The sequence below is a fragment of the Numida meleagris genome, chromosome 3 (genome assembly GCF_002078875.1).
Source record: "Numida meleagris isolate 19003 breed g44 Domestic line chromosome 3, NumMel1.0, whole genome shotgun sequence".
In the NCBI taxonomy this organism is placed as follows: Eukaryota; Metazoa; Chordata; class Aves; order Galliformes; family Numididae; genus Numida; species Numida meleagris.
The window spans coordinates 9,709,068-9,735,262 of NC_034411.1; the positions used below are offsets into that span (position 1 = coordinate 9,709,068).

The window sequence follows — 26,195 nt, forward strand, 5'->3', positions numbered from 1 at the left end:
ACATGAAACTCTCAAAAACCTGAGAATGCATTTCTTCTATGTATATTTCGAACAAACAACATCATGTAACTAAACCAACAGCACACAACTCTAAAAACTTCCTTAAAATCAAGCAATATGTTTTAACAGTAAGGGACAACGACTCCAGCTTGTCTCCCAGCTTTATGTCAGCCACCCGTTCCTTCTAACGGTCAACAAAAAGAGCAAGGAGAGAGGACAAGGTAGGTAAGGTTGCCCTTCATCTGTTTCCCCTACCTAGGAGAGCACCAAATTGTGGGGGCTGGAAGTGGGAGGTCACCATCCACTGCTTCATCTCACTGGTGTTAGCAAATCCAGTTTTGAGGTATGCTCATTGATTCATACCATAAAAACACTGTAGGCTCAATAATTATAGTTTTAGCCAAGTTATTCAGTTGAAATGTGACGTTAATGGCTCCAGATATATTTGTTCCCTAGGTAAAAACAAAACAGATGTGCCCACACACTCGCAGTCATACAGTCACAAACATGTTTTTGCAAAAGAGCCATGGCTGCTGCGGCTTCTTTGGATGTGCACCATCCTGGGCACAGACCTGCACAACTCTGGAGCAGGCACGTGCCCCTCTCTGCCCACCCCTACTCTTTCACTTGCTCTCAGGCCTTCTCTCTCCTCTTTGCCCAAGAAAGGAAAAGCAAAGCAGCTTGCAGGGTGGCTGGTGATGGGGAAAGCATCGGCTCCCCTCAAGGTGCTTACTGCTGGCTTACTTGAAACTCCAAAGCCAAGCTGACTCGTCCTACCTGTGACGTGGTAAGAAAATGCTCCTGTAACAAGGCTAATCCTCATCACAGCAGGGACCCGTCTCTTGGGCACAGCCTGAAGGTGGCAGCAGTAACATGTCATACAGCCCATTGATCGCTATTTAACCCTGGTGGCAAGGACAGGTGCAGCGGGGTTGGGCAGGAAGAAAGCGAGGACCTGCTGCCCTCATCCTGCTGCATCTACAAGCAATTAAACAGCAAACGAGAAGGACTAAAAGGAAGCAAAGCACCCTTTCAGAAGTACTCTCCGTGCTGGCTGTCAGACTGTGATGGCACCACTGCTGCCACGGTACATCGAAACCCCTGTAGAGAAGCTGCATGTGGCATCTAGATTCACCCACCCCACAAAGCCGTATGGGAAAGCACCGCTGCTCGTTTTCAAGTTGGGTTTCACAGCCTATGTTCTTGTAATTCCACAGGAGTTGCGACCAATAACATAAAAACGCCATTTTCATTCCGTTACTGTTTACCAGCAGTACAATGGGACAGCCTTTGAACTGAGGTTGGGATCTGTTCTGTGCTATGGGTGCCAGCAACACTAACAACCCTTGCCCAACAACAGGCTGTTCAGGTTTCTCCAGAACCCGGTGCCTTGGCTTCCTTCCTTGATTCACTCCTTTGCTCCTCAGCTGCCCCTACATCAACACAATTCACTAACTGTAAAATTACGGAGTAGCTAGTACTAGAGATCAGGAGCGAGAGATGGAGTAGCAGTGGAGAGACAAGGCACAGCAAAGGGCCAGGGCCATCCATCCATGCCACAGCTAGAGGTTTCCTCACACCCTGCCATGCCCCAGGCTGCCAGCACAGGGCTCGTGCTGACTCGAGTGACAAGGCAGCCCTGAGCCTCTCCGTGCACATCCAGCTAGCGCTGCCATCTCGGTGAAAGGCGAGTGTCATTGTCTGCTCTGAAATCAGCAGAACTTAAATCCTATTAAATCAATTTATTAGTGCTTAATTTGCATGAAATTAAATTCGGCCCCTATTCAAGGAGCCGTCACTCCTTTAAATCATTGGCACTGAGCATTTTTACACGAGCCTAATTAAAAAGCCTGCTGGAGCCCTGCCCGGCTATTCCCCTTTCAAGACTCAACCCATGCTTGCCAAGTCACAGCCCTACTGCCCCAGGAGGCACCTCATCCCACCTGAACACACGTACTCCCACCTGCCTGCTGGGTGGAAAAACCTGGAGAGGATATTTGGCACCCCAAAAGCTCCTTGTTTTCTTATTCAGATGCCTGCATGCAGTTGGACAGAGGTGTGTGGCGATGGCCATTTGGAGGGAAGAGGGGATGGACATCCACTAAGAGTGGCTCTGGTCCCTTGGGACACTCACCTCTTTGATCCTCTGCAACAGCGGGAGCAGCCAGTCCTTATTCACCTCACAGTGACTGTCCAGGAAGGTCAGGACTCCTGCTTGAGCCACATCTGCCCCTTGAATGCGAGACCGGATCAGACCTGTTCAGGGACAGACCACATCAGCTTCCTCCAAGGTGTCTGGGCAGTATCTTCACATAGCCTTCTGGAGGCTCCTTACACAGCCCAAGTGCTTTGACGCACCTAAATCCCATTCAGATAAAACGTGGTTCAGGTTCATCACCTCCTTTCCAGCACCACAAGCCATGCCAACCATTTCCCAGTGTCACCAAAGCAAATAAAAAGTTCCACTTACGTTAATAATGGCATTTATGCCAAACCTTAAATTACATAACTGTAATTACACCACTGTTCTAGGGCAAAATAGGACTTGAAATGCTACCATAACCTCCTGCAGGTAAAAAAATCTATTGTAAATGTATGCTAATGGAGAATAGGCCAGGAATAACACAAAGTCACAAAGTCTCCAGAAGACAGAAGGGAACCTAAAATCTTCCCCCCGCTCATCACCTGCTTGCACAGGGTGAGACCAATTCCACAGTAGGACCGTGGTTTCCAGTGCCTCTAGTCCATGCGTGAAACCCCCTACACAGCTCTTAGTGAGAAGATGAGGGTGGGACCATTTGAGGCCATAATTGCACCTCTCTTGATTACCAAATTGGGAACTGCTGACCTGCAGCTCAAAGGGATCATCTTTTCTGCCAAGGAAAGAGGATCAGCTCTCCACGTGCTAAGAGCCTTCTTGGCTCATCAGGACCCTGATGAGGGTACTTAGGAGGTGGAGTGCTACATGAGTTTGAGAGGAAAGAATGAACAAAAGAGGGAGATTAGAAAATCCGTTATTGCCCACATAAATTTCAGACTGGTCTCTTTAGCAAGATCACTGTTCCTGAAGACACTCCACAGGAAACCCATCTGTTAACATAGAAGTCAATTGGCTTTCTATCACTTCTCCTGCCTGTGGCCAATTCTCAAGTGAGCTACAATGGAAGGAGATGATCCACTGGCAAAAAGAAGGACGTATGGGATGCTGAAGAGGAGAAAAGCCTCTTGATGAAGGAGAAACAGAGGCAATGTAAGGGCAGAGAGCAGCAAACAGAAAGAGACAGGGTTGCAAAGGGATAGCACCTCTAGGCCGTGAGGGAGATCACTGACATATTAAAATTCCTTATAGAAAAGGGGCCAAGGAACAGTCTTTGAGCAGCAGGAAGAGGGGCAGAGATGACAAAGCCTGGAACAATCCCGTGTCTGCCTGGGTCAGCTCCTGCAATGCAATTTGTCCCCATATTGCTTTCTGCTATGTGGATTCTGAGATCTTGCAGGTAGCCAGGATCTATTGCATCCATCCTGTGCCTTCACAAATCCTGGTAGGGCCCTGAGGGAGACAGCTTAAGGGATTCACAGGTTCAAGTAAGCTATCCAGGATGAGTTCCCAAATCCTGACTAGGCTGTGCAGTACTAATACCTCCAGGTCCATCCCTTGCTGAGGAAGACCATGTAAGTATACTAGCATGTACCCCACTTACACAGGAGGGGAAGATAGAAAGGAGGAGCAGACTCAAAAGGTTACAAGCAGTAGCCCAGTAGGGCATACATTCATCCTCCACACAGACCTTCTTAATCTTTAAAATTTAATTAATTACTTTTTTTTTTTAATTCCCGCAGAAGCAGCAGGAGCAGTTCTCATCTCTTTCATTAGTGCAAACATCTTTAGAAAGAAGACTGGAGGCTTTGTTTTGCCTGTTCTAATTTTCTGGGTAATAAGCTACAGCTGAGCCATCTCAGATATCTTAATAGACCCATTTTTTTCAGGGAGAGGGGGTAAAATTCGTACCAATTCCTAGCCCTCCCTCATGTCTCCTGTTATCAGTGCTTCGCCCTGTGTGTTCCATCTAATGGAATTGCTGCCCTCCCTCCCCACCTGCTCCATCACTCTCTCACCTCCCAAAGTCTGGGTTCCTCACCACCCACACGGGTCCAGGGTGCTGGCCCTTACCTTCGCGCTGTCTGTTCCGCAGGCACTTCACCTTGGGAAGCTTGGCCAACAAGCGGCAGTCATCAGCTTTGGAAGCACAGAGGGAAGCAACGTCACCCATCAGCACTCAAGCGGTCACAAAAATGGCCCCCACACCCTGAGCAGCAGCCCCAGCAACAGTCCCAAGACCACCCAGACCTGGGGTCCTGTGATTCCATATGCAGCTGCCTCCATTGCTCCTTGGCTGACTTTCCATCAGCATGGGAGAGGAAGGCTGAGCAGGAGTTGGGCTGAGTACATGGGCAGGAACACCCAGCTCACCACTCTGACCTCCCACCCTGTGCATGCACCTCCAAACACATTTTTCCCACTCCAGCAATCTTCTTTTTCAGATATGTCATCATACCAGTATCCCCCACAACTTACATATGGAGCTGAGATTATCTACGTGCAGCAAGAAAGTAAAGGCAGCAGAAGTTTGCTACATATATACAATGGAAACTTGATGGGGATAGTGAGAACCCACGTGCTTGTGCCACCTGCATGTTGGACAACTGTGTCCCAGTGAAAAAATAAGGTCAAAGAGCTAGACTTGATGACCCTTGTGGGTCCCTTCCAACTCAGAATATTCTGAGGGGCTGATAGAGGTGAGAAATAAGTCACCACTGGGCACGAGATAAAAGCACCTGTTGCTTGGAGTGGGTTGCAGGGAAAAATGACCATGTGTTTACATCATATTATGCAAATGCATACATTTTATGTAAACGTATGCAAAACAGATGCTAGGAGGCTCAGACTATCACAGGAAAGAAGGGGCCAGATGCAAGACAGCTGAGAAGAGCGTATTTAATGCAGCAAAGAGTTCCCAGACTTGCCCAGCCCAGCCTCCAGTGCACTGCACTGGCTCTCAAACTCGCCACAGCCACTGCAAACCTCTTTCCTGGTTTTGCTGACTCCAAGGCAAGGCATCAATGCCAGAGACAGACGTCCAGTGAGTGAGTTTGTTGTGAAATCTGTTCCTAACATCCTCCAAAGTGGTACCAATTTAGCCATAGACCACTCAATCCAGGTGTAATGCTTATCCTTTTCATGCCTAAGACTTTCTTTATGAGCACTTACTTTGCACCTGGGTCTTCCATTTGCTCATCACACCAGTTAAGTTCTTTAGCTGAAGACAACCAGGGTCATTCTCTGAGAGCTCACGTGGCCTCAGCTATGGACTCCTGCTGGAGATTGGACCTATTGATTTCACCCCAGTCACCCTATTCACCAGCAGGAAGCAGCAAGAGGATGTGGGCTGTCACATACAGCACTATAGGTGAGGCATTTCAGAAATTGGCAGCTCATGCAGAAAATCCTATTCCACTCCTGTTTACAGCAGCGAAAATCAATCAGGAGCTTCTGGCCACCCACATAAACATGTGCAGAGTATATGCTGGGTGTCCAGATTGTTATGGGGAAGATGGAGGGAGCAGTTGTATGCCCAAGTGTCAGTGGTAAGAACCCCAAATTGCTCCTGGCTGCAGCTGAAAGCCAAATCAGGCATACCTTCAGCACAGTACAGCTGGGTATGGATCAGATTCACGTCTACTAGGCATAAAAATGATTTGTCACATGCTTTTCCTGTATTATTTTCTTTAGAACAAATTTGGTCATCCGGAATTTGAATTTTCCACATAGCAATGCAGACGTGGGGCAGCAGGATTTCCTCTCCACACCTACACAGCTTTAAATTTCCTTTCTTCTCAACAAACTCTCTCCCCTCTCAGCAAAAATCCTGTCCATACACAGCCTCTTTCAGTTGGGCAGCCCACTTCTAACAAAGGAAGGGTCACTTACGATCGTCGCTGAAGTCATCCACCAGTATGATTTCATGGATGAGGTGCACTGGAGTGCGGTTCATCACACTAAAAGACAGAGGGAGAAAATCTGTGACAGAGTTTGACTCGTCAGCCCAGAAGACGGGGAAGAAATGCTTGGGAATGAGTCCTTGCAAAAAGAACGCCCAGAATTGTGTTTCTAGAAAGAGTATTTAAGAGAAGACCCAGAACCCAGTCTCTGCTTCAATAACCTGCAGTGCCCAGCTATCAGCTGCCCACAGCCTGATCCAGCAGCTAAGCTTCTGATATTCTTGGGAAATAGATGGGTTTCACTCTTATCACCATTGTGAGCAAAAGAGCAACTCAGAACACCTGGAGGAAGAGGCTTCAGCCACGTGCATGTTGCACCAAATTCCCTTTCTGTCATCTTTCCACCTCTCCTTGGGCTAGTGATATGGTGCCCAATACCAGCCAGGCCAACAGAGAGAAAATTACACAGCTAAAACCATCATGACACAGCTCACAGCCATGGCAGGACCGCTGTTTTTATCATTGAGCTGGTGGTGCTCCAAGGGTTGCAGAGAGGATAAGAGCAGAGTTGTAGCCTTCCAGTTTAATGAACTGTGTACAGTCACTGCAAGATGTGTCTGAAAGCTACACCTTTCCCTTAATTATATCATCAAGGTGTTTTTTTGTGTTATCATTAAAATGACTGGACCTGTTGTTCTTCCTCTCTCTAGCACAGCACAGAAGTCAGCAGATATACACGTATGTAAAATCCCACTGCTATCAAGGGTTAAGGCTGAGCTCTTGAAGCACAGCCCTCCAGGCTTCCCAAAATCTCTCAAATGCTGGACGCTGATAACACCAGATGCTGGCACATCCAAATCCTTATCAACAGGTGTCACCAGCTTTTCAGGCTCCCAAACCCCTAGCAAAAAGCTGGGAAATCCAGAAAACTGTGTTCCCATTCCAAACCCCAGTGGAGGGGGCTGCAGAAGGCAGAAACCACAGGGACCTTGGTGGTCTTGCAGCATTGGACACCTGAGAACGTTCATCAAAAGGGCTGCATGGTGCCATATGGAACGGGACATCCCCATGGCCTGTCTGTCCTATTTCTGTCCCCTCCCAGCTCCTTGTACCCCCCAGCCCCTCACTAACAGTGCAGTAGGAGAAGCCGGGAAGTGCTTGACTTTGTGCAAGCATGCAAGCACTGCTCAGCAACAACTGCAACATCCATGTGTTATCAAAACTGTTTTTCTCCTAAACCTCAAACACGGCACCACACTAGCCACCATGAAGAAAATTAACCCTATCTCAGCCAAAACCTGGACGACCTCCAAGCCCAGAACTGCTTTCCCCGTAGTGACCCTGGAAACACATTCTCAGCCTCATCCAGTTTCAGGACCTGGACAAAAGCTACGATTTTCACAGAATCATAGAATCATTAAGGTGGGAAAAGACCTCTAAGATGATCTAGTCCAACCATCAGCCCACCGCCACCGCGTCCACTAATTTCCATGCTTCAGATATTTCTCACATTAAGGTTGGAATGGGGGGAAAAGAAAGCCTTTGTCCCCTAAGCATAATTGTGAGAGCCAGCCACTCCAGTGAGGTCATTGTGGGAGCCCAAAAAGCCAGGAGCTGCTGTGGCCAATATCTCCTGGCTTTGCACTGAGCTGGGATGGACAAATCACCACCTGGGAAATGCCGGCTGCCTGCACGAAGTGTTAAAAAGATGTGGCTGAACACCCTTCCTCCCACTAGGGCACACAGAGCAAGTTAGATGTGCTGTTCCCACCTGCCAAGTGTTTTTTAATTATTATTATTAATAGGTTTGTTATTTAAAAAAAAAAAAAATCCCCATATGTGACAGCTGAGTTCAGCAAATTACCACAGCTGAGCGTCAGTGAGGGAGAGACAGGAGAGTAATATCACGCTCAGTGGAATATTTAACAAGCACTGATTGCCTGGAAACCTAACTTGGTGAAACCTGCAGGAAAAAAAAAATAGCAGCCTTGTAAAAGAGCCAGCAAACAGCCCTCTGAGAGTGGGAGTGGGGAGGCAGCGAGCAGCGTGAGCATCCAGAGCCTGCATCCAACCAGCCTCCTGTGCAGCTTTGGCTGCTAGAAGTGTAACACGGGGTTGAACTCTACAGGCAGGTGTGCCTGTAAGGATAAGTCAATGAAAGCCACTACACTGGGCTGTATTTGCAGATCTGGGCACTTAGCAGCATTTAGTGCCTTGGAAAAATTATCCCAGGGCACCCATTATGGAAGAAGAACCAGAAGGGAACCAGAAGCTTTTAAGGCGCAGGTCAGGGTCGTGCAATGCAGTGCCTGCAGCCTAGGACAAACCAACTGCTACAAAGCCTGTTCCTCAGGTTGCCATCCCATATATCGGAGAGGGTGTCCCTAATGCTGTGCGCTGCACCTTCAGCAGTGGTGGTCACTGCTGCATCCTGCCTGGGCATCTTCAGCTCACCTTGAGGCTCCCTGCCCAAAACTAGGTCTCACATGCTTCAGGTTTCACAGCTGAAGGCTTTGCCACTGATCACCACTTGCTTTTATTTCTTCATGCAGCCTCCATTAAGGATGCCACAGGTGTGGTGGGATCTGCTCCAGTTAACTGCGGCCGTCTAAAATATGGGACTCAGCAAGTTTACCTCTTAGTCATGGAGGACATCTCCCAAGCATGGATCACCCCAGCTTAAGTTCGTCAAGTGGAGGCTTCTGTTTGTTTTCCTTATGTGATTAACCCCCCCTAATTGCTTTGGAGGAGTGACGCCATCCTAAAGCCCAACTGAAGAAAGCTCTGATGAGTGTATTCCAGAGATCTACTATGGCTTCAAGGGACCTGATGTTCGCTGATTTCTGTGGGCTTTGGGCTCATTACCACTCTTGCCAACCTGTCCAAAGCCATCTGCAAGCCCCAAATGGCTTTTCAGCAAAGCCAAATTCACCTCTCCAACACATTTTCTACCTTCTTCAGGAAGGACTGGAAAATAGAGACACCGAATCCTTCACATTTTTGATGTTATGGGAATTTTTTAAAGATAGTTCTCAAAGCATTGTTAAAAATTTAATACCAGCTTTTCTACTTCATGGAACTTTGCTCAGCTTTGATTTTGTTGTTGTTGTTATCCTATATTTTTCTCTTCCTTTTTTGTGTGTGTGTGCACTTTCTTTTTCTTTTGCATTTATATGGGTAAAATCCCAAGACAATATTAGAGTGCTTTGAAGTCCTTCCGTTATTTATAGATTTTCTTCTCCTTGAAATCAAATGTAGGTAGCTTTGCTGCAGTGACGGACATATTCTAGCAAATCAAAACAGCTTTTAAGTTCTGTGGAGCTCGAGAGCATAATACTTTCTTTCTTAAACCGCCCTCAAAACAAAAAATCATGGCTTCTAGTGCTTAAGCTTATTCGACTCATTAAGAATGGATTCTCTCCTGAATTATCTTGCAAGTTAGTACAGAAATTTTCTTTGTTTCAATGGATTGAGCAGACATTATGCAGCTGTAACCATGCAGAATTTCACGCTAAGTTTTCACAATCAGATCCAGTTCTTCTGTACTCCTCAGCATCTTATAGAATCATAGAATGGCTTGGTTGGAAAGGACCTCAAAGTCCATCCAGTTCCAACACTCTGCCATAGGCAGGGTTGTCAACCACTAAATCAGGCACCAGCTCAGGCTGTCCAGGGCCCATCCAACCTGGCCTTGAACACCTCCAGGGCTGGAGCACCCACAACCTCTCTGGGCAGCAGTGCCAGCACCTCACCACTCTCTCAGTGAAAAATTTCCCTGACATTTTGTTCAGATCCTTTGCAAGTCTACTGAAAGGCAAGCATCAGATCCAACAGCTCCCTCTCCGAACAACTACCCATGCAAACCTCATCCTGACTTATAAAAGATGTTTTCACAGAGCAGTTCAAACTCTCTGGCAGAAGGTTGGCATTTTTTTTTTTTTTTGGTCACCCAAAACACTAGTTGCTTTGCAGAGGTGACTTGTGGACATTAACCTACAAACCTGTTAATTCTCTCCATGGCAACATAGTGGGACTTAGGGAAAAAATGAGAAGAAAAAGACAGACAGAAAGCCTCTGGGAGTAAAATAGAGCACTGAAGGGACCAGGGGTCACAATTATCAAAATCAGGATGAGAGCAAAGAAAGGAAATGCTCACCAAAATGAACTGCTTCAATAACTGAAAATGACTAATTATGGAGGTAGAGAGACATCACACCAAGAACAACCATAATGAGCTTTGATTACACTGCAGCTTTCACATTTTATTCTTTCAAATACTCACCACACTCTTTGAAATTCAAGAGTTCTCTTACGTTAACATCAAAAGGTAAAAGTGCTTTTGGCACTGTGTACTTAGTCACCATGAGAGCTGATTTGCAAATTAAAAAAAAGTCCAGAGTTTAAGCAAAAAAAAAATAAAAAAAAAAATAGCCCGAAGTGTTAATTATACAGTTTCTGAGCAACACCTGGCTTGCTTTTGCGCCTTTAATCAGCCTCACTTCAGTTATGGCACAGACTCTGTACAGTGCTGTATGCTGTTGGAGGAAGAAGGTGTTGGCTCTGCTATTTCCCTGTTTTAGAGCAGTGGAATGCAGGCAAGGTATCTGCACATGAGCAGGAGTGAGGTGCCGGTGGTGCAGAGCATCACCCTTCTTTCTTGCAAGCACCAGGAAAATGACAGGTGTAATATTCTACCCGCTAATTAGGGATCTAAATATTGGATGTGGTATTCACAGCACTCGCATTGGGATGTCTGCCAAAGGACATGCTTTGGTTTGTCAGCACAAGGTAAATAATGAAGCCTCCCTGTTCCTGCTCTGAGGTCTCCAGCTGCAAATCTGAGGAATAAATACATGAATAAATCAATCTCCTCAGTGGAGAAGGGTGGAAAGAGAGAGAAGGAGAAGAAGACATTGAAATTATCCCCCAAAGGGGTCTCTGTACAGCTTCCTCTTCCCCTTGCTCCTCCTGAGGTTTACCCATGCAGTCCCGCTCCATGCTACTGGAGAGTCTCCATCTTTAATGCAATGAGCCTCAGAGCTGGACATGGGTGAAACTGAACACAGGTGCAGAATCAGAGACTTGCTCAAGGTCACTCCAAAAGTGAGCAGCTCCAACAAGAACCCAGCAGCAGTTTCCACAAATACAAAGAGCCACTTCGCTATTCACCATCTCCTTCCCTCTGGCCAGTTCTCTCCTCTGTTTCTTACTCTACTCAGTCCTTACTACCTGGGCACTTTCAGGTATAGCAAGCGTAGCTGCAAACACATTCACAGATGCTGACAACATCATTTGCAGAGATTTGGGCATACCATTAGCTTCGCTTTTGTTTTTTTTTTTTTTCATTCTTCCAACTGGCAAATGGCCAGAGAAAAGATCACGAAACCTTTAATTAATCCATTATTCCACACAGCCTGCCGGCTTTTCTCAGCAGTTTGCATGACGCAAATGGCTCATCAGCAAAGTGTCGCAAATGCCTGCAACGTGCCTGGTGTAAGGGCTGCTGCAGAGGCCACATGCTGGCATGTCTGCGTCATGGGCTAGAGCACTGCCATCCCTACCAGGAGCCAAGCGCAACCACGGAACCTGCTAGCAGCTCAGCCTCGGCACGTGGTGGGCTTTTGAGATCCCAAGTTAGGCTACAGGAGTAGCACCATCCCTCCTCTTTATATGTGGTCCTGTGAGATGTGCTCCCTGGTGCCCTGGTTTGGACAAGCCCAGTGATCTCCCTTTGCACTGTGCCTTCCTCCTGCAACTGAGGATAATAGATAGCATTCATTCTGCAGCAGAGTAGGAAAACTTAAGTCGTTCAGGAAATAGGGTGTGTAATCCCAAACCTTCCACCAGCCACCAGCAAATCACCTCTTTGTTCCTCACCTTCCACCTGGGTTATACTTTAGAGTGCACATGGAGATGTAGAGATGAGAATGGGGATGACTGCTGCGCGCAGTGTTTCGCAGTGTTTTGAGATACTTAGTCACAAACTGTTCCAAAAGGCATGAAGCAGCATCAGGAGGACATTGTTTGTTCTGTCTGCCCAATGGAAAGTGATCCATGTTGTTACAGCCACCATGGGATGGAGTTATCTGGAAGACCTAATTAAACTAAGCATTTGCTTCTACAGATCAATCAGAAGGCAGAGCAAATGAACCCACAGAGGATGAAGAGGCAGATGAACTCTCAGCTGGGTCCAAACATGGGCAGGGAGATGGCAATACAAGCACAGTCATGGCCAGACAAGAGCAGGGAAGGAGCCATGTCACCAGGAGGACTTGCCACCAAGGGCTGGTGGGATCACAGCAAACCTCTGAGTGCTGCATCCAGAAGGAAAACAAGAAAACTTGATGCTGGGAGGTCATCTCCAAACCACAGGGACTAGAAGAAAGAGTGTCATTTCCTAGAGGCCAGCTCATGGGAGTCCAGGATGGGAACTAGAGAGAGACAGTGGGAATCCAGGCATAATGTCTAACATTTCTTATGTAGCAACATCACTCTTGATGATAATTGCCAGGGTATTCAAGTGCTGAGATATGGGAGAGATGAGACTAAACTCTGTCCCCACACTTCCCACATTATAAATGCTCTAGATGACTGTATTTGCCTTGCCATCCCTGTTACAGTGGGGTCTGGAAGACGATACCCCCAAGCAGGGCACTGTAAAGATAAGAGAAGGTTCAGGATGAAGGAGCTGGTACAAAGTATGTGCTGCAAGAACTCAAAATCCACTCACCCTAGACAGAGAAAGCAGTGATAGGATATGAAGTGTGAAGTGAAGGAGATGGGATTGGGCAGGAAACCATAAAGCAAAGCAGGATTTCAATTTCAGGACTGTCAAACACGCTTGTGGCATGGAGTGCACCCAACCTGCTTCTAGAAGAGCACACACTGAGGACGTGATGGTGAACAGGGAAGGGCTGAAATCTTGGCAAACAAGAGCTAACCCTCTGTATCTGCAGGACCTTAGAGCCTATGGCTTGCTGCTAACCAAGTCTTCACTATGTGGGCATGGAACAATAAATATTTTATTACTGGCAGACAGCAGAGAACACCCCAGCTTTCCTTAAAGGAAGACACCAGCTGAGACCTGGACACAGGCCTCTTGAAGGTGTGATGGACGCATTTCATTACATCTTCCCACTAGACAGCTTGCAGCAAGGCACATGCTGGGATTAAGCACTGATTTTTAAAGTCTGCAGTGAAAATGAAGCCTTGCCTCTAACCAATACAGCAAAATCCAGCCAAGAACAAATTAAAGAATGGCCACGTTCCCAGAGCACTCCAAAGTGCACCCAGAAGAGAACCGAAACCATCCTTGAAAATCTTGTCTGCATGTATACAATTAGAGCTTCTCAATTAGTAAAGCCTTTCTGGCACTGGATGGCTCAGTGGAGAAGCTCAAGCAGCAATACCAGAGCAGACATTTGCAGAACGATGGCCATCCCTAGGCAACAGGGACAGCACAGAGCTGAGTACTGGTACCCAGCTGCAATTAAAAGCTGTTATTCCAGGCTCTGTAATAAACTCTTGCATCTCCCTTAAGAGAGCCCAATACTAGACCCTGAAAATCAAGCACAGCCACTTGTTTTCCAAGCACCTCTTTGTAAAACCCACTTCTCAGAGACCAAATTTCATGCTAATTTCCCCCGGTAATTGTTTGAGATCATAGCCGGTGGGTTTATTCACTTTGCTGCAGTGAATGCTGGCACACTCTGCCTTTCTTCACGGAAAGCTCCAGCCTGCTCACCCTTTCTAAAAGCATTTACAACTATGCTCCAGGAGACAGAGAGCTCTTACCTCCGAATGGTCCGCAGCAGAGTAGACCTGGCCTCATTGTGGAAGGTGATAACAATGCTGGTGGGAGGGAGATCTTGGCGGTAGCGCAGAGTTGTACACCTAGGCAGAGAAAGAGGAAAAGGACCTTCAGGTGCTGAAATCCAAGGTGGGAGGTCACTCCATGAACACAAGAAGAGCAGAGGGCTCTCCAGCACACACTAACTCAGTTGTTGCTTTCTTATTTTTTCACTAAAAACCTTTTCCAAATCCTGCCTTCACTTGACTGAGCCAAATTTCTCATGACTACCCTGTTCTTTTAGCATAGTCACCAACGTCCCAAAAAATCACCATTCATCCAATTATAATGCTATGTCCATCCTCAAAGGACCCCAAAGGTGCATACCCACTCTGCATGCAGGAGAAACGTTGATGGCATTGCCCCGCATGGTGACACCTTCATCCATCAAAGTTACATCTCAGGGATGCAAAATATGTTTCTGAATTACTAACCAGCACTAGGCCATACCCTTCTGTATCAGCAATAGTGCAGTCAGCAGGACTGAGGAGTGATCGTCCCTCTGTACTCGGCACTAGTGAGGCCGCACCTTGAGTGCTGTGTTCAGCTTGGGCCCCTCACTACAAGAAAGACACTGAGGTGCTGGAGTGTGTCCAGAGGATGGCAATGAAGCTGGTGAAGGGTCTGGAGCATAAGTGTTATGAGGAGCAGCTGAAGGAATGGGATTGTTCGGTCTGGAGAAGAGGAGGCTCAAGGGACACCCTGTACAATGACCTGAAAGGAGGTTGTGGCAAGGTGGAGGTTGGCCTCTTCTCTCAAGTGACAGGACAAGAAATAATGGCCTCAAGATGCATCAAGGGAGGTTCAAGCTGGATATTAGGAACAAATTCTTCTCAGAAAGAGCGGTGAGGCACTGGCACGGGCTGCCCAGGGAGGTGGTAGAGTCACTGACCCTGGAGGTGCTCAAGAACCGTGGAGATGCAGCACTGAGGGACATGGTCAGTGGGCATGGTGGGAGTGGGTTGGCAGTTGGACCTGATGATCGTAGTGGCCTTTTCCAACCTTAGTTATTCTATGTTTCTAAGCTGCTCATCTCGTTGGCCCCTTGCATCACTCAGTGAGGCACTGCAGCTGAGTTTTCCCAGCCTGACATCACAAGAAGCAAACCGCTGCTGTGTGCACGGGCTACGCTCTCACTTGCTTTGCAGAGCTGTAGTGACAGATGCTACCAGTCGCTCTTGTGCTATTTATACACAGTTATCTCCCAGCTGTTTTGAGCTGTGTGTCCTTCCACTCACTTCCAGCTTGAGGCGGGGGAGTCTGCGTAGCTAACAAGGGAAGCTATTTCAGGAGAAGAGTGAAAGAAGGTGGAAAATACCCAGCCATCAGTATGTTAGTACAATAGTTAAGAAGCTAATAAATAATGCTCCAGGGTACGTATCAGCCACTGGTGGGAGTGCTGGGGATATTGCACGCCAGCTGAGCCTGTAGCGATGCACTGAAAGCTCCCTGTGCAAGGCAACTTGTCTCTAAAGCTCCAGATTTGCACATGCTGCGTCAGCCCAATTAGACCTCATGCACGCAGAAGGCACTAAAACTTCATACACGAACACATCCAAAGCTTGGTCACCAGCTCTACGACTCGCCCCTAACTTCTGTTCAATGAGGCTTGTAACATCCCAAAGATGGGATGGGTGACTGCGCTGCCACTACTGCGTAGGCAGTGACCACTGCTGCTTCTACGCCCCGCATTACGTGACATTTGTTTCCTCCCCTTGGCCCTCTTCCTGCTTCTCCCCCTCCCAGTTTAACAACAGCTACACGTTCTGGCTCCTGAGAAAGCAGATTTCAGCTTAAGTGGTTTTTTGGCACTTGCTTGGGTAATAAAAACCACAGCTTGGAAAAGCATTAAATCCACCATGTCCAGAATTATTTTGTGTGACAATTACATCTGGGGTAATTTCAATTTAATACCTCACTGCAAGTGCAAATTGCAGTATGCAGCCCTAAAATTGCTGTAATAATGAAAATAAACCTGCTAAGAGCTGCCTGTGCTACCTCAGGCTGTCACTGGATAAATGTTTTGTGCTGCTTATGGTATTTCATAGGTCACCCAATTGCCAACAAGAAAAAAAACAAGAAAAAAAAAAAACCCGCCCACAACATTTTCAGGATACAAAGAAAGAAAGTTTGAAAGATTCTTTTTTTGATTGTTCCTTAAAAACAAATAACCCTCCCAAAAGATGTAATAACTGCATTGCTTATCTTTGCAGTGTGACGAAGCTCACAGGCCAAAGTCATTTAAAACTGCAATTTGAAGTCTTGCAGCAGGACTGGGGAGCTGCGTTAGCGCTGCATGTGCTAGCAGGGATGTGCAGTAGCCTGCAACATGGAAGCTGGAGGTGCTCAAACCACCCAAGAGAGAGCATCCACCTGCAGAGACTATTCTGGTTTTATCCCGGAAGCCAAGAAGTCAAGCTTTCATTTAATGTTAAGTTTCACTTTTCTAACGTTTATTTCCCATTCAAATTTGAAATAATTTCAAAATCAAAGTTGTTACACTGCGAGAACTGCAAAGACCTCTTGCAAAATCCCAAACTTTGGCAGTGCTACAGCTCAGGGCACCTCAGCACCTCACAGACTTTCAAAGACACTGTTCTGAAGACGTTTCTCTTGGCTTGTTTTGACCCTCCTGCTCCTGATCAAGTTATCAAACACTCCCATAGCCTCGATGCACAGCCACCCCTGCATACCTAGAAGTCTTCCTGACGGGGGGCACACACACCAAATTCCAGAGCATTGCAACCCATTTTGTGTTTAAATTGACTCATAGACCCCCTCAACACACCAAAGCCTGCCTTAGAAACACAGAGCAAGCAGCTCAGTGGTAACGGTGTGACCGGAGAACAACTCCACACTTCAGCCTTTCTTGGTCCATCCCTAGCCTCATTTAGAGTGTGCTTTTTCCTTGGCACTTGCCATCCAGATTAACCCTCTCACATTAACCCAGAGAACAGAGACCTGCCATCTCAAACAGGACACGTTCACAGACACCTTGGTACCTTACTAAGAGGATGGGAACCTTTCTGGAAATGAGTGGCAGTCCATAAGTGAAGAATAAGAGAAAGCTCTCCTTGGCTTTATTATATTTTTATCATGAAAACCAGCTCAGCACTCTGTTGGCTTGGTGTATTCACTGTGATTCCTCTCTCCAGGACCTCAGAGGAAATAGAACTGAGTCTTGACAACCAACCAGGTGTGAAAAACGGATCCCTTAGAGGAAAATTAAAATTAAAATTGCTGCAGGAGAGGGAGCAAGCCACCTGGTGTAGGAAAGCAAGCAGTGGCCTGGGAGGTGAGTGGAGAGCTGTCTTGCCATGGCCAGCACTGAACATGCCCAGGCTCAGCACACTTGTAGGGATTGTAGGACATGGCAGGCACCATGGTAACACCTGTCTTACAAAAAAATCATCAGTTTATGCTCTCCAGAGATGGGAAATACAATGCTTTTCACGTTACAGTCAATATATGAGTCACACCCAACAGTACTAATGGGATGTGACAGTTCAGTGTGCACACAACACTGGTCGGTGCACACAGAGGGGTCAGGATTGCCTTCTTCAGGACTTGTCACCCCCATAACTATTCTTGGTTCTTCTTAAAAATCCCCGGTCAAATGGGCAACTTGGGATGCACAAAGGTTTGAGTAAGGGTGAGAACGCACAGTGCAGCCTGCAACAAATAGTCAGTAGTGATTAACATCAGAGCTGACAAGGAATTATTTGGCATGCGTTAACTAGATGTAGTGGGATAATACTAAGGAAGACCGTAAGAAAATACTGCCAGTGTTCCAAACCAGTTTGAACTGTAGAGGAGATTCCCAGAAGAACACATTCATACAAGGCAACACCTCACCCCTCCCTGGCTCAAGGTACCATAAAAACACTAGAAAATGGGCAGTGAAGAACAATCCCCAAAGCTAGAAGATGCAGCCACTGATGGAGGTTGTAGCAGTGCTACATTTAGCTGGTGCACAATTAGTATTTCTTTTAAGTTGCTCCCTCTTTTGATTTTCTTTCTTTCCTTCCTGCTTTTTCTTCCTTCCCTCCCTTTCCTTTTTTTCCTTTCCCTGAAAGATAGATAACCAAAGAATTAATCCAACAGCTACATTTGAAGAAAGGGGGAAAAGCAGAAAGGAAAAGAATAGCCTTCTGTGCACGTGATGTGCTGCTTGCCTGTGAACCTAAAAACAGACAAGATGATGCATTTATAATTTATCAAAAATTCACTGGATTTTTATCTTTGGAAAAGATGAGGAGGAGAATAACAAGAATCTACTCAAATGGAAAGAGAGAATAATATGGCTGCATTCAAAACCAAGTTAAACAAGGTTGTATGTCTTGATTTTCAAAGAAGTTCATGAATATTTCAGGCTCCTAAGGCCCTCCACACTGACTCAGGGCCTGTGTTGTTTCCTGATCCCCTCCAGCTCATTGTAGTTCAATCTGGCAGATAGCTCAGCACCACACAGCCAGTTGCTTACTCCCCTCCCCATGCAGTAGGATGGGGGGAAAAAATGTGAAATGCAACAACTCATGGGCTGGGAAAGGGACGGAGCGCTAAGAAAGCAAGAAAAGGAAAGAAAAACAATCAAAAATCAATAACAGAAAGAATAAACAAAACAAGTGGTGAACAGTACAACTCTCACTACTATATGACTGATGCCCAGTTGGTTCCTGAGCAACGCCAGCCTCCCTGGCCAACTCCCCTCATGACAATGTTATTGCTCAGCATGATGCCACAGGGTACAGGACATCCCTGGGCCGGTCTGGGTCAGCCGTCATGGTTCTGTTCCCTCCTGGCTCCTTGTGCACCCCCAGCCCCCTTACTGGCAGGGCAGCATGAGAAGTTGGGAAGTCCTTGACTTAACGCAAGCACTGCTCAGAAAAAAGTGAACCATCAGTGTGTTACCAACATTACTCTCATCCTCAATCCAAAACACGGCAGTGTACCAGCTACTAGGAAGAAAATTAACTCTGCATCAGATGAAACCAGGACACCACTCTTCCTTTCTCAGAATTGAGGTAAAAAAAAAAAAGAACCAGCATAAATGAAAAAAGAAATATATATATTTTTTTTTATAAAAACCCTTCCTTTTCAGTAGAATTTTAAAGAATTGTCAAATTTCTAATGTCATTCTACTGGAACATCAAAGGATTTCACCTGTTGGAAATGAAAGCAAAATCTGCACCGTGCATCTTCCTGGAAAGCCACCAATCCTTCACTAAAGATCTTCACAAGCCAAGACAGCCTAAGTTATGTTTAAGAGGTCTTTATTTGTGTAAAGATTCATTAGGGAGAATGCCTTCCAACCAGAACTTCCTGGCACTGCATAGCAAACTAAAGCAGGCAAGGACTCTGTTCTCATCACACCTCCTTAGCTAGAACTGGAGAAGTCAGGAACACCGTGTGTTCCTGAGCTATCGCAACATAGGGGTGGCTTTGGACACAGTATGCAGTGCTTATAGCACAAACACAACCAAATCACCCAAAGATATTGGCCTTGATGGTGCTTTTAATACCGTTGATGGAGTAGCACTTTACAGTTCTGGTTAGCTGGGGAAAAAAAAAAAATTTGCTTGAAGAAACTGTCTCATAGCCTGAACTATCAACCATAGCAAACCTCAGAGAATTAGTTCCATTGCTTGCTAATACCCAACTTCGATTTCAGTCTAGGTAAACATATCGGGTCAATAGAAACGCTGCGACAAGCATGAAAGTTAAAACAAACAACTTTATTCTGTCAGAATTGCTCAGAGCAAGCTATCAAAGTAATCAATGGCACATAATAATTATAAGACAAGTAGTCAATATGTTATAGCAGTCAAAGGAAGAGGAAGGCTCTAGCAGAGAGTGATCAATGGCACCGTGGGAGCACCAAAGCGCTTGGTGATGAAGCAATATCCATCCTCTGAAATCACTTGTGTGCCCTGCTATGGTTTAGGGCATGCTTTCTCATCCCCACAGAAATATAGGATTTTCTCTCTGCCTCATAAGGAAGGAGGCACCTGGAGGTCAAAGAGGAAACACGATGCCTCCATAGAGGAATGGGTGTCAGCACACCTAGGGGACCTGGAGAAAATGGAGGTGCTTGAAAAACCACCCGCTGGGACTCACCAGAAGCCACCGCCTCCCAGAAGATCCCTAGTGACTCCCAGCCCTCCCCAGTGCAGCATGGCTGTGCTTTGCTTCCCCACCGACGGCTCCTGCAGATGCTGGGGACCCAGCACGCGACGCAGCATTCCTTCTGCTCCACTGCATCAGTTGTTCCCTAGAAGTCCAACACATTCTTTTTGTCTGATTTTAGAAATCGCTTGCTTTTAAATACAGCCTGTCATTTTTAGATGACTAAGAGCGTCAAAAACATTTGAGATCTAAATGAAAGATTTTCTTTTGCATGGTGAGAAAAACAGATCAGTTAGGCCTCACATCTTCCTGTATTTTTACCGCTGGATTCCCTAAGAGCTTTGCTTTTGGTTTAGCCTGAAATTGCTAACTCCTGTTCTTAATTTTTCTTAAAGAATCAACGAAGCAAAACACGGTTACTCAGCCAGCTTGGCTAACTCCTGTCCACTGGCATAGTCCCAAACCGAGAACACAGCTGTAACCTAGGCAAGGTGAGCTGAACAGATCCTACCAAACCCTGCTCTGCCTCCATGCCGAGCTTCAGCATCTTGAATGAAAGCAGCAGCACTTGTGTCGATCTGCTGCTCACATCCTCACATCAGAATGGAGTAGTTCTTCCTCAGGGCACAGTGACTGGCAGGTCACTGGTTTTTATTAAATTCCCAGCTGTCTTCATCCTCCTGCCACTCACCTCCTCCTCCCATCATGACACAGAGAAAGATCACTGCACACAGCCAGATTCCTGGAGATGAGCTTTTATCTCCGGGTGAATGTGTCACAGAAGTGGATCCAATTAACTGGGGCTCTGTTGTTGAAAAAGGTTAATATTTTATCATGTCTTCTGTCTGGAGGAATAATTAGCCTTGGCAGTACCAGCTCATCCATTTCCTGAGGGCCTGAGCGAGAGATAAGAGGCTGGAGAGACATGTGGCACTGATGGATGGATGGCCACTACCTCAAGTTTGGGCTGACAGCACATCTAAGCAGCAGCTGCTTTTCAACACTAACTCGCAGGGGAATATTAACATGGGGAAAGCTCTGCTTCAAAGGCTGTATATCTTCTGCTCTTCCTAGTCCGTGCCCTTAGTGACAGGGAGCGCTTTAAATCAAGGCACGGGGATTCAACCAAAAGCCTTGCAGCTCCAGCACCTTGTCTGCGAGCACTACAGCTGGGGTTGTGCTGGGGCAGCCTCCTTGCTCCCCAGCATCTGCACAGCAAGAAAATTCCCAATACACTGAGTGCACAGCTGTCCTCATCAGAGGATTCAGCACACAACATCTCCCCGCAAGGCTGCTAAGAGCTGAGCAGGGACACAAACTTCTTTCTTTCATTTTTTGCCTTTCTCGAGCGAATGAAGAAACTGGAAAAGAACAAAGGAAGAATAGCTTTCGATCGACCCAGAAGTATTTTGTGCACATTTTTCTTGGCAAAATATAATAGCGGTGAGGGAGGGTATGGAATTTCCAAAGCAAAATCAAAGCTGTCTCACGGGGAAATAAAACCAAAATAACTTAGGTGAAGAAAATCTGTCACTTGGGGAAGGGGCAGAGGTTGTTTTCACCTGTTTTTATCAGCAATTTTTGGCAAGCAAAATACCAGTCCAAATAAATTAAAGGTGCCCCCCTCAATTCTTCTCAGGAGGATGCCTGTCTCATGCTGATGCTCTTCATACCCAGAAAAGCAATGCAGAGCTGGCACGGGGGACAACTTGAATGAACATAAGGTGCAGGAGATAGGAAATCCACTGTTACACCCCAGCGTTGGCTGGGTCAGTCCAGAATCATCTCCCTGCCAGGATCTGAGCTCAGTAAGCAGGGGTCTGCAGGATGCTGAGGTCTGACAGGCTCTGCTGATCCCCCACGTCTTACAGACAGCTTTCAGCTAAGAACACACAGCTCAGGAGTGGTTTCTCCTTGCTGTACAGACAGGTGCCATAACTCACTCTCCCAGCACAGCTCTTTCTTGTACTTTCAGATATGACTAGCTTTGCCTTCCAGAAGAAATGAGTAACAGCCCCTTAAGTGGCACATCCTCATGCATTCAGAACATTCACCTACACATTTCCGTCAGACCCTTACACAGCCTAGCTCGCTCCTGAACTCCTTCCCAAGGGTCACCCTCATCCTTTTCATGGAGGAATAGGACTTCAAATCCACAACTGCAGAATAAGCATCAACATTGCCTTTTCCCCACAGTATCTATGATCGATTCACAACCAACCCTGTCCCTTAACTGCCCCTGCTGCAGCATCTTATCCCAGTACCGTTTCTGCTTAAAGCTATCTTCGGGGAGATACAACCTCTCAATGCTTAAGCTCACTAAATCACATTTTAAATAGCTCCTTCTCAACACTTCTTCTTTCCTCTAAATGGAAAAAAAAAAAAAGCTTCAAAAAAGATATGAAGTAAAAAGAGACATTTGAGAAAGATAATTGCGTTCATTGAATTTTATCCCCTGAAGCCACCAGTCCCTGGCTCAGAAACCGTCAGGTCTCCTCCACCTCCTGAGAAGACATTCCACAGACCACCAGAGAGCAAAAACAGGGCAGGAAGCATCACAGTTGCTGTCACACACACTGGTGAGGCCACGGCCATTCCCAAGACGAGGGCCTGGACACATACCAGCTGTTGGGCAGGACTGCGTGCTTCCAGCCCAAATCACTGCCCACAGGTCCTCAAGGAGACCCATCACTTCACCAGGTGTCCCCACTCCTGGGGCAAGACAGCAGCAAAAGCTAAGTCTTTAACCTCCAGTATTCCAAAGCACTTCACCCAAGGCGTGAAGCTGGGTAATTTTGCTATACCAACATAAAAGTGTTTTCAGGAAGCCTGCATGTCCATGAGCAGGTTTTGATCTCTTTGATACCAGTGTGAAACTGGATAATCTCCCTGTGATGCCAGTGGGGCTCGCCTAGATTACAACTGTCTCAAAGGTGATTAAGCCCAAGATGCTATTTAGGGATGCTGCTCACAGAGCCCTTCCCCTTTGCAGAGCGCCTCGAGGCCAGCTCCAGCAGAAGCAGGAGAGTGGGAAATTTAGCTAAAATGAATACCTTTCCCCCCTTTTCAGGCAGCATCACAGAGTGAAGATGAGGGGATTATATTTGTTGAGTTTTCTTAAGCCTCACCTGCAGCAGAGCCTGAGCAGTTGCTGCGGTGCAGTGCAGTCACTGCATGGCAGGCAGTGAGGACAAGAGGCTTTAGCAAGCGTGCTTTGATGTGTACCACCTCCTCCTCTCATTTAAATGCATTGACTGTGAGTGACTGGAGCCTGCAGCATCTGCATGATGGGACAGACGTGGGTAATGTAAGGATGGCTACTCGAGCAACTTCAAAGCCTGTTACACAAATCAGAGGCAGCTACAAATTACATGTGCTTCAATCAACGTTTTTCAATTGCGTTGCAAAACGTTGGTCCACACAACAGGCAGGAGACCTAGAGGTCACAGTGGTTTCTGCAACAGGAAAGAAACCTGGTCTGATTTCATAGCCAACCCTGCCTCAGGCAGGATGCTGATCTGCGGTCTCTTCCAAGCAGAATTATTTTATGACTTTATGAAGTGCTTATTTCTGATTAATAGCAAGGAAGGCCTGTACTGCCCTCTTTGCTTAGCTGCCAACAACTGCAAATCTCATTATTCTCAGTGTCCTGGCTTTGGACATCATAAGTGATAGCTAATAAAGAACCGCAAAAGCAGGAGGAGAGCCGTATGCATCCAGCCACATCCTGATTGGAGTCAGAGAGCTTCAGGCATGTGCTAGCTACTCAGCTGTTTTTGCAGGTCTTGTGTTCAGGTACCAATGAGGACAGCAGAGCAGAGCTCAACCCCACCTCTATCCTGCCAGCCAGGAAATGCAGGTGGCAAAGGCACAACACAGGTCTTTATTTGAGCTCTAAAACAAGCCAAGCAAGAAACATAGATGCATTTCGGTATTCTCCAGGTATTATGTTCATCTTCTGGGGGCTAAAAAGACAATACACCTGTATCCCTGCACATGGTACAAACTGCATTTCTAACTGATGAGAATTAAAGGAAATGCTGGGTCACCTCCACATGGTTTTGGTCTAATGGGCAACAAGACTGGACGAAGACAAGGCAATGTGAGAAGTGCAAGGAGATCTTAAAAACATTAGATCAAAGGCCGTGTTGTCAGAAACAAGGAGAAAATCTTATGGCATCTGTTGTCGCCAGCAAACGGAAGAGGACAGACTGCAAGGTAAGAGTTTTATGAGGAGCAAGTCCATGTGATCAAGTTTATGGCTGTTAGAACACTCTCCATGTCAGCAGATGACGCGATGCCCAATCTCCAAACCTGCCAGCATGCCTGCAAGGCTCTCTTCTCAACCGCAACTTGATTTCAGCAGCTGCTTGCTTTCTCTCAGACGTGCAGATATGCACACAAACACACCCCCTCCAGCAGTTGTAAAATTCAAGCTCAGCTGGGAAGATATGGTCTCACATAAAACACTTGGGACTCAGGCAGCTTCAAAAATTCAGAGGATTATTGCCTTGTGCCAGGATTGAGCAGGGCTCCGTCTTTGTCCTCTGTGCTCTGCCAGCTCGAGACTAAACTACAGAACTTGTATAAGAGCTGCAGAACTAGAAACAGGGGGAATAGAATGAAACAGGCAGTAGGGGATGCCTGAGGCTGGCTGACATCCTTTGCACAGTTAAACACATTGCAGTTGCTCTCAAAGTCTGCTGGAAGTTCTTACATCTCCAAACACTGCTGTGACACCTGTTGATCTTCTCCCCAGTTTTATCTACCTGCTTCTCCCCCATTGTTGAGCAGAAATCCCTGCTCAGGCTAGTTCTTCTGGCTCTGGGTAAGGCATGCTCCCTGTCAGCTTCCAAAACCACAGAGCCATGCTGAAAACCTAAGATAGGTTCCCTATGCATGCATGCACGATACTCAGGGGGTGGTGAGGCCCTGGTGCTGTTGCCCAGAGCTGTGGGTGCCCCATGCCTGGAGATGCCCAAGGCCAGGTTGGATGGGCCCTGGGCAGCCTGAGCTGGTAGGAGGCAGCCCTGCCCATGGCAGGGGTTAGGGCTGGGGGGGCATTAGGGTCCCTTCCAACCCAAGCCATTCTGTAATTATATGATGTCAACTCACCTGCTGCTGAAGCTAGGAAGTGGCAGTGAGATATCCCAAGAAGTCTGTGACCACAGCAGCTGAAAGGACCAGCGACCTACCCCAGCAACAAGTGATGCTCATGCACAGCTTGGACATGCCAACTGCACCTGGGCCCAAGCTGGTGCTGTGAGCATGGGAATTTCTTAGTCTTGACACTTGGTGGGGATGGGATAATCATCACAGGATGCTGCACTGCCCTCTCCTTGGGAAAGGCACCCCTTCACATGGTCCAAAAGCTTACTTAGTGCATAACCAGGAATGCAACTACAGGAATGGAAAAGCAGGCAGGTCACCAAGAGCTATGCTCTGGCCACAGATGCAGCCCACAGAGGGGGCTGAAATCACCCAGGAAGGCAAAAGGAGCTGCAATGGTTTCTCCAGCTCCGATTCCCTTCAGCAGTGCAATTCCTCTTGATCTGAAATCTGGCTACAATTTAAAAACAAAAAACTCTCTAGCAAATATTGCTAAGCAACTGGCTGCCAGTGCCACATTGCATCCCATGGAAAGTATTTGCCCTCTCTGTGACCTTCTGGCAAGGAGCTTGCTGCTCAGACCATGCCAGGTTTTGTACATTCAACTATTGTTGATTCTTGATGTTTTGCTTGGTTAGCAAAAATAAATAGCCAAGGAGATAGTGCTGGTGAAACACCCAAAAGAGAAGCTGTAAAAGGAGTCTCCCCATGTCCCGGGCACTCGGACTAGGAGGTGTCAGTCTCTGGGCATCATTTTGTTTTGCAGGTCTGTATGATGTGTGACAGCAGCAAGACTTACAGGGGGGATAAAAGAGAAGAAATATGCTGAAAATCTGGTGGGAGAGCAGAGCAGCCTGCTTTGGGCACCAACACTTGGCTGAGAGGCTGAAGGAGACCTGCTCACCCCTGAGGACGTGCTTCAGAGGTGAGCAAGTGTCCCTAAGGCCTCCAGCCCCTCACGTGAGCTTTCTTTGGGGATGGCAGCTGGGGAGCCCGTTGGCACGGCTCTTTGCACAGCGATGCACTGGAGCAGGCTACATTGTAGGATGCAGCTTCCCTCGGGAACAGCTGGAGTATCAGCTGCGACAACTCCTCAAACACGTGCATTATG

General features: G+C 46.9%; 1 protein-coding gene across 2 annotated transcripts in view; it reads right to left on the reverse strand.

Annotated features, from left to right (window-relative positions):
- GALNT14 (polypeptide N-acetylgalactosaminyltransferase 14) overlaps positions 1 to 26,195 on the reverse strand; it is a 69,834-nt gene that overhangs the window by 17,370 nt on the left and 26,269 nt on the right. For both annotated transcript variants that reach the window (XM_021390797.1, XM_021390798.1), the window contains exons 3-6: positions 13,795 to 13,893; positions 5,990 to 6,057; positions 4,172 to 4,237; positions 2,135 to 2,256 (exon numbers count right to left, since the gene is read on the reverse strand). In XM_021390797.1, the coding sequence (XP_021246472.1) occupies positions 2,135 to 2,256; positions 4,172 to 4,237; positions 5,990 to 6,057; positions 13,795 to 13,893 (355 nt within the window). The remainder of the gene's footprint in view (positions 1 to 2,134; positions 2,257 to 4,171; positions 4,238 to 5,989; positions 6,058 to 13,794; positions 13,894 to 26,195) is intronic.